This window comes from Anser cygnoides, chromosome 17 (assembly GCF_040182565.1).
Source record: "Anser cygnoides isolate HZ-2024a breed goose chromosome 17, Taihu_goose_T2T_genome, whole genome shotgun sequence".
Classification (NCBI taxonomy): Eukaryota; Metazoa; Chordata; class Aves; order Anseriformes; family Anatidae; genus Anser; species Anser cygnoides.
In genome coordinates, this window is record NC_089889.1 from 6,988,266 (window position 1) to 7,005,409 (window position 17,144).

The 17,144-nt window shown below is 42.6% G+C and overlaps 1 protein-coding gene across 12 annotated transcripts in view; it reads right to left on the bottom strand.

The window, feature by feature from the left end:
* Positions 1–17,144, bottom strand: part of GALNT9 (polypeptide N-acetylgalactosaminyltransferase 9) — a 586,151-nt gene that overhangs the window by 124,700 nt on the left and 444,307 nt on the right. The window contains exon 11 of one of the 12 annotated variants that reach the window (XM_066979045.1): positions 16,418–16,572. The exons of 9 other annotated variants lie outside the window; for them this stretch is intronic. Coding sequence is in view for 2 of the 3 variants with exons in the window: in XM_013173466.3 (XP_013028920.1) it covers positions 16,418–16,658 (241 nt within the window). In the remaining variant the exon portion in view is untranslated. Of the gene's footprint in view, positions 1–16,417; positions 16,892–17,144 lie in introns of those variants that run through there. 2 more of the 12 variants (XM_013173466.3, XM_066979047.1) reach the window with 2 other exon arrangements.

The following is a 17,144-nucleotide window of genomic DNA, read 5'->3' on the forward strand; positions in this document are numbered from 1 at the left end:
CAAGACATTTTTCTGTGATAAGACCACTGAATCGAGGCAGAGGGATGAAGTGACTTGGCAGCCTTTTACAAGCCTCATTTTTTGTTCACTGGCTCAGCAGAAACAGTAGCACTGCATAGGCTACTCCCCTCTCTGGACACAGAATTCATTAGTGCTTTTTAATTGGAAGAAATACTGTGTTTTTATGTACAGATACCTAATATCAAAAGTAATTGCTTTTATAGAATACTCATTTGGAGCTGGTTTCCCCTTGAGAGGAGAAAATGTATTCTAATTACAGCAGATAATTCAGGAGGAGATAAACAGATTGATGACTGGAAAGACCAAGAAACAGGAGCTACGCAGACATTGGAGATGAAGATAAAAGTCCATTTGTAAGGTAGGATGTCGATCCCAAACTGATAGATAGTAAGGGAGATGCCAGAGTTTTGTTAGAGCCTTGATATAAGTAAAATCAATTTCCAAAGAACAGGAATCCTTAAACAGGGGAGAGATATGATACATTCCTAAACTTAAATTTTGAGTAAAAAACAAAAAACATGACCCTATCCCGTATGCAAAATTCTAAGTTAAATATCAGTGATTATGATTTTTTTTATATTTGAATTTTAATGATCAAAAAGCTCATTCACAGAGAAAGATCAGTTTGCTTTCTTTAAATAAATAACAGATACCAAGATTATTCTAGAAGTTTTAAAATCCCAGCTGACTTGTGGCTTGTGCTGGTGAAATACATAAAATGGATTTTTTCTTCAGGGCTTTGGAGGAAAGCCAGAAAACTCCTCCTCTGGTGATGGCATAAATCTGGAGTTACGAAAACAGGGGCTGAAACGTTGGGGTAGCTGCCCGGCAGCCCATTGATATTAAAAGGAAACAAAATCTGAGTGTCATCGGTTTGGTATCTGGCCTCTGGCAGCAGTCAATACCTGAGGCTTCAGAGGAAGTGAAACACAAATCATAAAGCACTTGGCCAATTAAACTCTGCACAGTCCCTGGAAGCAGAGTTCTCTTCTGAACCCCATAGGCATGTAACTAAAGCCCTGAGGCATAATATTAGATTACCCTCATTATCTTAACTCAGACAGGTAGAAATGGGGATTAAAACTACCCAGCTCCCTTTGAAAGCCCAGCCACTAATACTGGATTCAATGGCCTCCTGCAGCAATGAATTCTCTGGCACTGTCACGGTCAGAGTGTCACTGACTCGCATGGAATGGATCATCTCTATCAATATATTAAATTTTCTTTATTTTTTTCAGGGAAACAGAGGTGAGAACTCTTGGAGAAACTGATCATTAACACAATAACAGAACCATTCTGGAGAAAGGGAAGGGGTTTTCTCCTGAAAGCCCTAAGGGACATGAGCTAAAACTTTGGGACAGTTTAATTAGCTTTAGGAACAAGACCGCTCCTAGCCAAGCTAAAGGGCTTTCATCTCACGAATGAGCAAAAGACCCTTCAAAAAACAAGCAGTTTGCTTGTGTGACTCAGAGGTAGGGAGTGGAAGCGGCAGGTGATGGCAGGAAGGGAATTCTGACACGAGGACTGGGGACAGAGCCCACAGCTGGCACTGGATGCAGTGACATTTTCTCGCACCTACGGAGCTGACCACACATCCCTAAACATTAAAAACACCCTTTTGATTTCTGCCATTATTCTGGGTGAGAAATCCCTGACTGGCCCATTTTTGGGCCAGCTTGGCTATAGCAGTAAATCCCACAGGTCTGGGATACATAAGGAAGAAATTATCTTTAAACACAAGGAATCTCAAAAAACATATCAAACTTCAGGTCCTATGTAGGCTTATCTTACTCTAGGCTCTATTGTGCTGATATTAAAGGCTAATCTAATCAAAAGCTGCATCGCATCTGATACTGCCAAGCCTGCTAAATTAATTCCTTTCAGCCCAGGTTTCATCCAGGCACCCACTGTGTCTCAGAGGGATTGTGTCCAAGACTAAGCAAGACACTTTTCTCCCTGCTCAAGGGTGTTTGGTGAGCTGCCGACAAGGGCCAGACAAGCCCATCTCCTGCAGCATCATTTTGCAATCATTGTCCACATTATTTGCAGACATTCATATGCCTCCCCAATCATTTACCTAAACAGCCTGCTATTAAATTAAACTAACATAATCGCACAGACAGCTTTCCCAATAACAAAGTTGCATACAACATTTGCCATTTGCATGACTGAAAAGCTCCCTGTTGTTCGACCCATTTTACACAGTGGAGAATGACAGCATTAAATCCAGCCATGGTCGCTACTGGAACTCAAAAATCACATTATGCTTCAAAGTAGGATCTCAATTTTCCACAACTGTGAAATTAGTCACCAAGTCCACCTATGGCAATGCAACGACATTACAGAGACAACGCAACGCCTACAGACCTGCTGGCTGTATGTACTGCTCTCCCTGGGGGCTGGAATTAGATGAGCTTTAACGTCCCTTCCAACCCAAACCATTCTACAATTCTATGTTTCTGTGATCATCTGGTGTCTTTTAAGACAATGAGGGAATCAAACGACCTGAAAAGCTCCCCAGTTCTGTCAGAGCAGCACTGGTTCCCAATCTGCTGCCACCCACCCTGCTTATCAGGCAGTCCTCCTTGGGAATAGATGACAGGAGAGATCAGCTGCCACTGAGGACACAAGGTTGTAAATACTTCCATCAGATCTCTTCAGAGAAACTTGCCCACTCTTGAAAATCAGGTAATTTGAATACTGGTTTTGACAGGAGCCAGAGAGCGCGTTAATTCCTCCATTTTCCTTTGACTGTGATATCGTTGTGCAGGCTCTTTACAGGTGGCATACTTTTCCTTTGCATCATTACACAGCAATATTGACAGCTGGCTTCAAAACACAGTCATTTTCCTGACAGCCTACCTATTTTACATCTGTAGATATGAGTATTTTTCTTGAATTATGTTTGCCTCTTTTTCAGGCATATCTTTGTGACCGTTCATGGAGTTTAGCTCAGAAACCTGGTTTGAAATAGAACCTACATCTTTGCTTTTCCTCCTCTTCCTTCACTTTTATTTTTGTATCTCATGTCAACATACACTACAGCTGCGCCTTGCTTGTCAACGCCAGGCTGCAGTGCCTCCTTCCATCAACCTCTTAATACACATTTGATTTAATTTTCTACCAGCAGGAGAGGTCAGTCCAAAAAAAAAAAAAAAAAAACACAGGACACATCTAAAAGAGCAAAAACACAGCCCAGAACCCAGCATCTAAACCAAACTGCTTACAAATCAACAATTTATGGCTACCATGGATGAAGACAATTACTATGCAGAGGGTCCTCAATGGTGAGAAAAATTGGCAACCAAATTTATAGCAGATCTATTACAGGATGTGCCAAAACTGAGGGTCTGATTCTGTCCTATTCACAGGGGAGTAGGAGTAGAAGGAGTCCACAATGCTGAGAGTCATACTTGGTTCTTAAGTGCCTTGGTATTGCACATAATTAGTTAGGAATGTAGTGGGGAAAAATACAAAGAATCATGTACTGTACTGTCTGGAGAAAGTAAATCAAAGTAGGAGATAGTTTTGCAAACAAAAAGGAAAAATTAGAATAAATAGCATTTGTCAATAAAGTTGAGAAAATAAAGATGCGATGTTTTAGCAAAATATTGGCACAGTGTTTTATTTAAAAGCAGTAATAAAAACATTGAATAGTTTGATTTCTGCCCTTTCTGGTTTATTGTTGATATAAAGATAAATTGACTCAGACTTCCAGGAGTGGGAAAGCTACGATCCACTCTTACAGGCACTTTAAAAAACAGCATTGCTGTAATACCCAATTCATTATTAACAAGATTGGCTTCATTGCATGTTGGGATTTTTATGAATTGACTGTGACCTACAGCTTGCTTAGGCCCTGACAAACTTACTCCAAGACAAAGTGGGCTTTGCCTGGCAAAGGGAGTGCATTTGGCAAGTGCAGGCTACTTTGATCCACCTACAGGGCATGTTTAAAGCCATCGCATGCATATAGACTTCAGACCATATATAAATTCATGGCAGAGTTCTGGAAACTGTGGTCAGACTTCTCCAATCTACCTCCCTAATTCCACTGACTGCAACAGTGCTTATCTGGTTTAACAAAGGCAATGTAAAAAGAAATTCAAGTTTTCAGTGCCTCATTTTTTCTTCAAGCTTTCCTTTCCACAGAAATTCCATAAAAGAATGAATTTGCCTGTCCCCTGATGTGTCTCAGGTTTGTACTTACAGTTGCATTATGAGATGCTAAATTACACAGTAAAGAAAGAAGTGAAGACAGGGATATAAGGTGCCTTTACACCGGAGAAGATCCTTCAGTGAAGAGACAGGTATGAACCAGAGCAATGCACCTGAATTGCAGAAAATGGAGGTCTGAGCCTACAGTTTGGACACATTGCTGCTCAGGGACACAAAGCAGATGCATCAAACAGTTGTGCTTAAACTTCAGGGCAAAGCCACACTTCCTATAAGCAGAAAGATATTTCCAGCACCCAGTGAAAGCCCACGCTGAGCCCTCTGGGCCATGGAAGGTATCTGAGGAGGTGAGCAGCAGGGCACGCTTCACTCTGCCTAGCAGAAAGCAGCACAGCATCGTTTTCCCTGCTCCTTGCATATTTTAATCCTTCAGTCACTACTGAAAGGTGATGAGACAGGCTGGTGGGACCCACGTCTACCATTTCAGGAAACTAAAAATAAAAGAGGTTCTCCTGCAATGCTGGTTTAGTCTCAGGGAAATTTCATGCTGCTATAGTTATTTACCTAAATAAGCAGGAAAACAGGAAAAAATGTTTACATTAACATATCTCCAATTAACAGAGCAAGCAGCATTTGGTTCCTTTAAAATCTTAGGATTTGATTTTTATCTTTGTGTTTAAATGAGAAAAAATCCCATTTGTCACTGATACAATTTTTAGCCCGATTTGCTAAGGAAAACCAGTTTGTGGGATAATGCTGTCTGCATCTGCCCACCAATCCTCCCTCTCTCATAGCCTCCCCGCACCTCTGCTCGTTAGAATTTGAGGACTAAGTTTAATTTCAGCCAAAGCTTGGCAGACAGTCAGAGGTCTCCAAAAATCACATTTCTGCAAGTGTCACAAAAGTCGACATCTGGGAAGAAAGCAGAATTTAAATGTCCCTACGGAGAGAAGAGGTTCAGTGAAAGCTCAAACACAAGAGACCTACCAGAGCTGTAAGAGACCCCCCAAGAATTCACAGCCAGGTCCAACCCCCCCAAAAGTCAGCTTTCTTGTTTTTGCTGCTCAGGGAACTAAGTGCTTATTCTGAGGGCTAATTGCAGTAATTACAGGATGTCTAGGTCTGTTGGACATCTGGCTGTTGTTTATCTCACTGACGAACACCACCGCTAGGTAAGACACTGCACAGATTAGTGTGGACTCAGACCCCCCCAGCTAGGTAGATATGGGGACGGGAAGAAAAAGAGCAGAGAGGTGAGCTGGCGCCACAGCTACAGAGCAAAGCAAAGGCACAGCAGAAAAGGAAGCCCAGGTCTCCCTAGCATGAGTCTTGTATTTCAGCAGCTCTAAATACTTTCTCAAAGGTAAGCACTGGAGTTGCTCCTTCAGCCCCCAGTTCCTGTCTCCACGAGCTCACACATGCTTCTTGTCAGGTCTTAGAGGCGATGATGAGAACCAGGTTATGAGATAAAAGAGCATGCTTTTTGGCCACAGGCTGGGGACTCGATGAATTAACGAGGTATGACTGTAACCCCATTTAAAACCACTTTCCCTGTAAAGATACCATGGTAAGGAAAATTCATATGGAAATGCTCGATTCACTAAATTAGCACTTTTCCCCTAGGAAGGGAGAGAGACATAGGTGAAGCACCATAATGATGGGACACACAGCACTCCATAAAACTCTGCTTCCTTCCTCTGGCATTTATTAAGAAAGTAATCTGACTATTTATAGTAGAAGTGCTTCTCGTGTCCCCCACCTCTCCCCAGCTTTGAAAAGAATATAAAGCAAGGTATGTTCCCAAATCCACATGGCCTCGGCAGCAGCGTATCAAACAAAACGTTTTATCAAACAGGGTATTTGTCAGTTCAGTATATGGCAATACTTTTGAAAATAATCAACTTCTACTTCCACAACCATATGCTCAGACGCTTGTGTCTGGCACAGAACAGCTGTAGGCATGCAATATTACCAACAAAGCAGGCATGCAATATTACCAAAACAGATTAGAGGCATCTTCTTTCAGTTCAGCGACAAAAAACTGCTCTGGACTTTACCGAAGCAACCTGTTGTATGCTGCGCTGCAAGAAAGCTCCACCTCTCCTTAGGGCAACAGCAGTCCCAGCAGGACTCACGCACAGACACGATTCCAGTTCACCAATCCCACATTTACTTCACTGACTGCAAGCAATTTTAATACGCATTTCACAAAGTATTTCACCAGTTTCATTCTTCCACAACCTCCAATGTGTCTCTAAGACAACAACATTCATTCTCTAGCTTCTTGTCAGCATAATTAAATGCTGAGAGTTGCCTAAACACCAAGTGCTGTAACATATGCAGAAATGCCCCCTGCACTGATCAGCACCTTCTCTGAGGCTGCATCGCTCAGCCTGCGCTGGCACGCCAGCCTGTACCACCCTAGCTTCAAAGTTACCCCATGACTTTGTTCGCTCATGAACATTTCTCTCCAATTTCTGTATATCTTCTCTTTGCTCTTCATACTGCGCAAGGAAGGCTTTAAACATCTCACTTTGCGATTTTTTTAATGCATGACAGAAAGAGGGAGACAAAGGATCCGGTTATTCGGCAGGTTGGGTTCCGAATGAATCCCGGGAGAAAATCTTGATTCCCTGAACCCATCCAAGAGGACTCTCTGGAGCCTGACTTGGGGTTTTGTAGGCCTGTGAATATGGGAACCATACCTAGTCAACTCTTTCAGAAAACAAAAGGTTTTACATATAGCCCCACTGGATACGAAGCATTATAAAAGCCCCTTCTGTTCCAGAATTAATTTTCTGTTGAATGAAAACGTATTGAGCCAGATGGATCTATTTCAAGAGGAGGATCGCACTGGCATAGGTTTAAAATCAAAGATGATTGATTTTGTATATTCAAAAATGGAGTAGCTGAGAGCAAAGACCATTTAAAAGTGGCAGAAAAGATAAGTCACCAGGAAGAAATACAGAAGCAGGCTTCAGTGGAGCACTCGGCCGTCTGCACACCTGTGACTGCGCTGGAAGTCAGAAGCCTAAACCCACCAACCTGGATTGAGGGGATTCTCCCTATGACACAAATTACATAACAGAACCACCAAACAAACATGGTTTCCAAACCCAAGGTTAACACAGGAAAACTCCTAAACCACTCAGCCACCCGTTTTTCTAAGCCCAAATCACTCACTGCTTGTGTGAATTTTGTTTCAGCAGCCAGGCAGCTTGGTATGAGGTTGCTTAATAACTTGAACGTGACCAGCTCACTCTTACCTTACATTCCACTCCCATCTGTTACATGGAGCCACCTGCAATCCATCATCATGTTTTAGGATTAGCAGCTCTGTGCAGCAGTCTGCGTTTCCTATTAGAGGTGTGAACAGCACTAGCCCCTGCTCTGCACCTCTAGTGCAGTGCTTGTAATACAAACAACAGGGGAACGCACCGAGCTCGTCGGCTAGCTGACACCAGCACAACGGGTATCAAAATCATTTTGATCTGCAGGGTGTGGTTGTGGTAGTCGCCCATGGGACTGAGCTTCTTTGCAGATGCAAAATGATGCAGCTATCAGTAACCTCCTTTTACACGTGGCGGGATGGCTGGAAATCTGCCTGACAAGGAATCTGTAAAGCAACTGCAAGCTTTAATCCCAAGGAAGACTAACCTTTAGGTTATACAGCGCTATTTCAATGGGCGATTTTTTTTGTCCCTGCCTTCAGTTCAGTATGCACAGGAAAGAATGCCACAAGTCTTTTCTACAACACAAAGCTTGCTTGAAATGAGTTACTATAACAAAAATACATTTTTATTTACAAAACCTTCACAACCTAGAGGCATCTGAGAGCTGTGGAAAAAAAAATAAATTCAAATTCTAAAAGGGCAGTGAGGCCCCACTGCCAAATAAAATACAAAACCAGCATAAAGAGTCCAAATGAAAACCAACCAATTAACCCTGTCACCCCACCAAAAATGCCACAGAGATGAAATGAGATGCAAACCTCCAGTATTGCAGGAGAGGGCTTTTCAGCTGCCATGGTGGGTACCTTCCAAAGAAAATGAGCTCCTGTGCAACAAAACCCCTTTTGCTTTGGGGATAGTATCACAGTACCCTGGCTAGGATGCTGCTCTGGGCTGTGGGAAACAGGAATTAGAGACTCTGTGACCTTGCACAAGTTCCTGACGCAGCCCAAAGTGCTCTAACGCACTGAGGATAACTCCTAAATGCCATCCTCTGGGGTCCGAGCTGTGTGCTTGCAGTAAGGACCTGCTCTCCACCCAGAGAGAGCACTATTTTGCAGCAGGTATTCAACCCAAGAGAGACACTGGCACTACAGCACTTGCTTTACACTTTTGCATTTGCTTTAACATTTAACCCAGGAGGTTAAGATTGAAGCAAATTCATTAAAGAATCCCAGAGGCTCAACATGTTCCTACATATTTTGGGCATCTTTCATTGACTGAGCTTGGCTTTTTAGACGTGATTTCCAAATGATGCTGTGAAATAGGTAACTTTCTCCTGCCACGCTCTGGCACCAAATAACTTTGCCTGACAGAACCATTTTTAAAGTAGCGATGCTTAGATAGAGAAGCTGTGTCAAAAACCTATCCTTTTCCTTGGTTTAGTTTTCTTAATAATCGCCCATTCTCCCAGGATGACATGCAAATTACAGTTCAAGTATTAAAAGTATAAATCAGACTGGTGGCAAATGAAAGGGCTTCTAGAAAATGGCTGCAGAGGAGGTGGCGCAAGGCTTAAAATACTCTGAAATCTACGGTCTCACCATTCCTAAAGACATTCCGCTTCTTCACTCAGACATCTCTTCAGCCCCCAAGAAAACTGTGTCCACACTGCTGACGATGACAAAGCAGAATCAGGTCTATTCTCTCCTCAGCTGTCCACCCCGCAGCTGCCCTTGGACTCTCCTCCAAGGCCAGAAATGAAGGACGTGCTTGGAGAACACCGTGTATTCACCTGCTGCCGTTTGTCAGATCCCCAGAACGGGGCCTGTTCTGCCGCAGTGTTTCACCGAGGAGGGCTCCATGCATGGAGGACACAAACCCATTCATGGTCTCGGGCTCATCCTTGCCTTGACAGCAGATCCCTCAGAACAAGTCGGCCAAGTGAAATAGGGGGAGAGGCAGAGAGCTACGTCTGCTTTGCCATACAGCTTTGGAAAGTCAAATTGAGGGAGAAGCAAGCAGAACTCAGTTCCCAAACACCCCCTCCCTGGACATCTACAGCCTTGCAGATACACAAACAGCTCACTGCATCCAGATCTACATCAGATCACAGGTTCTAAGACAGGATTTCAATGAACCAGCTGGTGAGGCTCTCTTTGGGGGAAAAAAAAAAAAAAAAGTAAGAAAAAAAAAAGAAGGAAAAAAAGGACCATTTTACCATAAATAGCAATCCCATCCTCAATTATCTCTGCTTTAGAGGGCCTGCTGCTGATGCAACTGAAGGGCCTTTTCCTAGTGCTTCAGAGTTCAAAAAGCAAGGCCAGGGAAGAAGTAGAGATTATCCATGTCTTCATCACACACTTGTATGCTATCAGTGCAGCAATGAAAGATACAACAGAAATTATAGATAAGCCAACACTGAAAAGATGAAATCTACAAAGATATTGAAGATATCTTCATGGGGCAAAACTCCATAGTCTTTAGTGTACTGGAGAATTTACAAGTAAGTACTCAGAGGCCTAGCAGATTAGATGGAGAAAGAAATTACATAGCTATCGCTAGTTGACCCCTAACTGCACTACTCTGCATTTAAACGCAAAGTAACCTGAAGACCTGAGGCCAACATGTATCACAATGCTCTCTGATGACTCTTTTCTGTTCTGTAAATCAAACAAATCTTGGCTCAGGAGACAGCCTTGCTCCGGGTAACACTCTTTTTATGGCCTACAGGACTTGCTGAGCAACCAGAAAGCGTTGGTGGAGCTACAGCATATCCCCAAAACTGTCTGGGAAACCTGAACATTTCAGGACACCAGAAAGCATAAAAATTATAGGGCAGAAATACAACCTTTAATCTGCTTGTGTCTGCCATCCTGTCCTTGAAATGGGCTTTGCCCATTACCTATGTGACTTTCAGATATTCACAGCCATTTCCATGGCACTACAGGTTTTAGGAAAACCAAACAGAAGTCATCTATGCATCACATTAGGCCTTTGCTGCATTAGCTCTGTGCTCTCAGGAGAAGATGACTTGTGGTCAGTGGGAGGATCTCTGTCTGGTTTTCATTCTCAGAAGCTGAAATTCTCTTATTTCAGAGGACAGTTTTGATCAATAGGACTACAGCAAGGTTGGAAGCTGCTCTGCTGTCATTGTCTTCCTTCCTTCCTGTTATCCAGAACATCACAGGCTCTCTTTTCTTTGTTTCTTTTTTCCCTTTTGGTTTGTTAGTTTAAAATAAGTAATGGAAATTACTAGCAAGTGAAACCCCACAAATAATAACAATAAAAAAAAGTATGCCAAGAATACTGAGAAAGAACGAGAGACTGAGTACCCATTAGTAAGGTTAGAGAGGGGCATTAATAAAAGGAAGATTTGTTAAACATGACTCATTTCTTTTCCTTCCTTTCATAAATCTTATTATTTCCTTGGAGAACAGCCATACGCTCAGTGCCTGGAACTGCATTTTTAAATGATGCTCTTGGTTTAGCTGCTACCAGCATTTACTTATTTTAAGAAAACAAATAACAAACAAAAACAACTCCACCTCCCATTATAAAAGTTAAAGCCAGTTTTTCTAATTCTCTAAACTTGTCTGTTGGTTAAGCGTGTGCCACAAGCACACTGCAGCACTGCACTGGGTGACAGCCCCATATTTGCTTTTCCAGCTCCAGAAATTGAAATAAACTGAACTGGAATATCTTCCATAAGGCAACACAACCACCACATCAGCCAAAGATTTTCCTTCCACCCCTGTAAACATTGCTTTTATCCTATATAGCAGAAATGATTCAAGTTCTACATAAATAAATGAATCAATGATAAAATTACCACATGATTTTTCTGACAAAATAAGCTTTCTTCCCAAATAAAATAGCAAAAAGCAGAAACGTTACATAAGAAATAGTTGCCAGTACACAAAACAGAGTACAGGGAGAGACTTACAATCACTCATGTGCTGCTGGACTGGAGATACATTTTTTATATTTGTCTATATTTTGAAGAGTTGAATGCAATTTTGCCCATTTAACAAAAGAAATTTACATCTTCTTTCTACCAAACCTTTAGACATTTTCTTCCTTTATGTGCCTAAACAGACTAATACTGTTTTTAACGTTACATTTTATTTTCATAGGGGCTACCCAAACTGCAAATCGTGATATTTTCTTACCTTATTTTGGGCAAGAAATTCTTGGCCTTCCTGAAATCACTGATTATGAGTTCCCTCAGCTACATAAATCAAGACTAACACAGCTAAAGCCAATGTGAAATTGAAATTAGTGTTTTGGCCTTGACCATCACTTTTCAATATAGAAGGTCAGGCCTGTAGCAATGCTCGGTTACCTCGCCCTGAGTAACTGACCCAGAACAAGCGAGAACACTTGTTCTGTGCTGTGTGGTAAACAGACAAACTACAGCCTAACTTAAAATAATAATAAAAAGAGCTGTGATAGATATTCTTTATTCCTGTCTTTGCTGGGCCCAATGTTGCATAGAAAAGGAAAAGGAAAAGGAAAAGGAAACCATATGAAGAAGTCTCTCACCAGTGCAAGGAGAGTACATGGCTGAGAATCCCCATAAATAAGTTGCTGCTTTGTAGGAATAACTATGTGCTAATTTTGTCAGATGCACATTAGCATTGGATCATAATCAAATTAAATACTTATAACATGAGAACCTGTGTGTGGGTAAGAAAAGGTGCCCTTTCATTAATGCAAGGCTGGCAGTCGCACTTAATCTTCCCCCATGCACACACAGCTTTGCCTCTTTTCTGCAAAGGAATTGCTCTTTAGCTGAAAGTTGCCAGCTGTAAAAGCTTCTTTTTGACAAATCTGATGTGGACATTCACATAATTCATTTGCAGCCTCTTCCCAACCCTTACTTTCAATATGGAAATTTGGAAACATTTTCAACCAGACTCCAGCCTATGAAGAATAAACTGTCTTTTTAAAAATACTACTGTACCTTTTAAGTATGCAGATTGCCAGGCTGAATTTTAAATGCAATCACTTTGCTTTCAGTACACTCTAAAAATCAGGAGTCATAGTCTGCATGAATCAGTCCTCTGCACCTAGGACCTGCTATTTCCATCATTTTAAGCCTGTATGCTGCAATTATGTGAATTGTCCACTTTTTTTTTTCTCAGCCCCCTCAATGAAATGCATATGCAGTATAAAACCCCTTTATCAAACTGGAAATTGCTGTTGTATTTAATCTTTCCAAAGAGAGCAAAATCAAATTATGATGTGTAGAGAATGATAATCTGTCATATTTGAGGGAATTCTCCAAACTTACCCCTCCACATCTGCAACAGAACAGGTTAAAGAGGTCTAATGTAGAAGACGAGGGTAGGAAGACATGATGTGAGCATACGTAATGAGAAGATGAAAACTCTCTTAATCTTTGCAGATTGAATTAAATCTAATTACATGCGGTATTGATTGTTGTGTATTACTGGAAAGAGACAGTGAAAAGGGAAAAAGGCAATTACAGTGAAATTGTAGTCTGACCCTTCAATTGCTTTTGGCATGAAAGGTTATGATGTAGTCGAGGCATCAAAAATTCTTTATCCTCTATGGTAAATCATTAGCAACAGACTCAGATGCATAACTAATCAGGGGAAAAATAAACAACAGCCAATTAAACCTTTTTGATTTTTTTCCCCATGGAAAAAACAAAGTCAAAGGAACAAAATACCAAGGTGTCATGCCATTCCAAGAATCATTACTAAGTCCATCTGGCTTTAGCTCTCTGTTGACTGACAATAAATGATACTCATTAGTAGAAATAACATAGCAAAAATGAAAAGAGATATAGATTGAAGAACTATAGCTAGAATAACTCATTTTTTCAAAATAAATGTGATACCCGAAGCCAAACACTAACAGATTATGTAAAGTTTCACCAAGGAAATTCCAGATGCATTTAACTGCTTTCCTTTCCCTTTGCATGCTCCAGACATTTACTTCTGCCAAAACAGCAGCAGCTGAGCATAAAGAAAGCTTTCAAAATATGATTTTTCTAACTTGATAGAAAACCAAAGCACAAGCCAAGTGAAAACTATTGTTTGGGTGTATGTCTGCGTGACTCTGCAGGGATTCACGGCAATTCTCATTCACTCCATTCTAAAAATTCTTGTTTTGCCAAAGATAATTGCAAGGACCAGTTTTCTACTGCCTTTCACATATGGTCCTCTGTGTTCTACACACACCTCCACCAGCATTGTATGCGCCATTTTTATTCAGTTTATTCAGGCTGAAAAGTTAATGAGTTCTCTAGTGATCAGTTTTAGGTTGCCTCCTGATACACTTCCAATGTTACTGCATGTGTTTGTTTTTCCTTGCAGAAAATGTGCTTTCAAATAATGTTTCTTTGATTCCAAGAAAACAAGAGTGATAAAAACGAAATTCGGTATTTCTGCAGCTGCAGGGCTGGTCTCTCACAGAAGTGTTTTTCTGGATCTTCAACAGAGTCCCTGGAAAAAGTCCAGGTAAGGTCTTACCAGTTCAGGAATTATTCAAATAGAAGAGAAAAATTAAATAAAAGAACACTAAGACTTTATTACCAAAAATACTGGGTACTTAATAGTTGGATCTAAATCCGAAGAGCTTAAACTAGGAAGAACTGAGAGCAGAAAACTGGAACTGCAAACGGGACAGAGCTATTGTAACAATAACATTGGGCTGGGCTCAAACTGCTGGTGCTTGTATGAGTTCGGCATATGCAAGGAATTCATATTTCTTATGAACAAAATCTGTCTACCCATATCTCTTTCTCCCTGTAAAAGTGACTTTGACCCACCTCATTAAGAAGTAACATCCAAGAAGGCATCAAATGGCTCTCTAACCTTGTGATGAAGAACTCTACAGGATATTATCTGAGGAACCTTGCGCGACACTAGGACGGAACTGCACAGCTCTGAAGCAGACTGCTTGTGCAATACCAGTTCTGTAAGACACGGTAAAGCACTGTCACAGACAGGCTCCCTTGAATCCCAATGCTGCCAGAGCAGCATCATGCCCATTAAGCAATGAGTCATGATATTAAAAAAGGAACACCAGTGAGGTAAACCCAAACACAGATGCTTGATCCTGATTTCCCTTACAGTGATGCAACTCTGATGACTTAAGTGGATTAGCTACTAATTTTTTAGGAATTTGGGGGTGGGCTGTTGCCACAAGAAAAAAAAAATTTAAAAAAAAAATTAAAAGAAGAAACTGGCAAAACTATATTTTCACAGTGATGACCAAATAATTTATCTGCATTAACGTACTGCAGTATAATAAAAACAAACAAACGTGTCAGAGAGAGGTTGAAGTGAAATGGATAGGAAATTTGAACAGCTCAGCTCAAAAAACTTTCTGTACTTTCCCCTTATAAGAGCTTTCAAGAGAAAGAAACTGCCTTCAGTGTTTATTATGACCTGAAGGAGCAACAGAGCAACATAACATTTTAATTAAAGTAACTGCACTGTGAATTTCCATACCCAACAAACCAGATTAAAGATGAAAAAAGCCACCGAAACAGAGACATACTTTCAGGAGAACTTCCTGTTTACTGGGAAGTCACAGTCATTATGTGCAATGGTGCCTGCCTAGGACATTAAGGACTCCTGCTGATTCTCCAGGGGATGCTAAGCTGAGATGAACCCAGAGCTAGTAAAATCCTACCCAAAGTCTCACTTACGAACACCACCAGGAACAAACCAATTCGGGGAAAGAAAAAAAAATGCAATCATTCAGTTGAGCTATGATAGATATAGCCTGGGGACTGAGCTAATTTAGTCTGGGAACTCTATTGCTACGTTGAATTTGGGAGGAGGATTTCCCTCTTAAATCCTACATTCTTCAGAACTTCTCCAAATTATCATTAGGAAACACAGCTGGTGACACTTTCCCTCCAATTTATGGATACTTATTTTTGTGACAAACATGCACACTCCACATTCCTGTCCTTCCTCTCTTTATATACACACGCGTGTGCATATGGAAGCACGTAAGGGGATGCCCGCTCTGTAACACTCGCTGGCTCAGACTGCATATTACCATAACAGTCTAACCTACTTGGATTTACACGGTCATTCAGAAAGTAGTAATAGGAAATATACTTTATACTAACCCTCCTATTTGTCTGCATTCCAAGACTGCAGTAGCCTTTGTTAAATCAATGTTACGAGTAAGATTTTCACAAGCAGCCTAGAAGCACATTTGGTATACTTAAATATATTTACACCGCAAGTTTTATTTGGTACTAGACACTAAATGTTACATTTATATTAAAATCTCTTGTAAAAGTTTACTCCTTCGGCTTCTTCTTGTCCAAAGCACTGATGTATTTAATCACATACTTATTTCTTTGATGTTCTGCATTTAGAACTTTATGAATCTATGGAAATAAAAATAGACTTGTTTTGAAGAATTAGTTTCTATATGAAATGTTATTTGTCCAACAGCAACTTGCATGGCTTAGCCTGTTCTAACTACCGTGGAAGGGCTCTTTGCTTACCCACCAAGATTTTTCAAGGCTAGTGAATTAAAACTGCATGTAATAAAAATAAGTGGTGGATGCTTCCCCTCCTCGCCAAAGATAATATCAAATTTAAATGGCAAAGTCATTAAAGAAACATATGGGTGCTATACTTAAATAGACCATTGAAAGTACACAGCGTAAGAACTTAGTAGAGCATTTTTAAAGTAATTCAGAGACAAAGTATGTAACTTCCAGCTATAAACTAACAGCGTACTTGCGATACAAACACCTACCCATGCAGAGTTAATATATTTGGGTAAAACATAAAACCTGCTACACAGTTTGTGGGGACTCCCACCAGCCTTTAAACCCACGAACTCTGTAGCCTCCTTAACTTTGTATCTGTCTAAAAAGTGCTGACTTTGGACCGAGAGTTTGGGGGAGCCTCCACGCATCCCTCCATCACAACCCCGCCGTTACCCCTTTTCCCTTTGCCTTTAGCCACGGACACCGGGCTTCCCTCCCCTGCCGGCGGGTGCTCGGGGCGCGTTCCCCAGGGACACGGCGGGACCCCGCGTACCATTGAGCTGGTTGTAGACCACCTCCTCCAGGTGGTCCAGGCGCTGCAGGATGGCCTCCCTGTCCGCCAGGCTGCCCGCCTTGGCCCCGCGACTCCTGGCCCGGCGCTCCGCGCTCCGGACGATCTGCACCAGCTCCTGGGAGCGATCCTGGATCCTGCAGTAGACGGAGAAGAGGATGATGCCCACGAAGACCAAGATGTTCACCGTCAACAAAGTTTTGATTTTCCGTGCCACCGCCATGGGAGCCGCGGGGGCGGCGGGGGGCACATCAAGGCGCGGCCACCCGGCGCCCGGGCGCGGCCGGGGCGCGGAGCGGTGCGGAGCGGTGCGGGGCGGTGCGGGGCGGTGCGGAGCGGAGCGGTGCGGAGCTGTCCTTCAGCACCACGGCGCCGCTCCCCGCCCGCCGGCGCCCGCCGCCTTCGCCCCGCGGGGGCCGCGCCGCTGCGGGCTGGGCGGCATCGGGGGGCCGCGGAGCCGAGCGGCTGCTGCCTGCCGAGCCGCCGCCTCTTCTTCCTCCTCCTCCTCCTCCTCCTCCTCCTCCTCCGGAGGCGGTGGCAGCGGCTCCCGCTCGCCCGCCCTCGCTCTCCGCCGCCCCAAACGCAGAGCGCCGGTGCGCAGTGACGTGCTCCGGGCAGCTCATCTACATGCACACGGCGGAGCCGCCGTGCCGGGGCTGCAACCCCCCCGGCTACCCCCCCCCGACTTGCTTCCCCCCCCCCCCCCCAG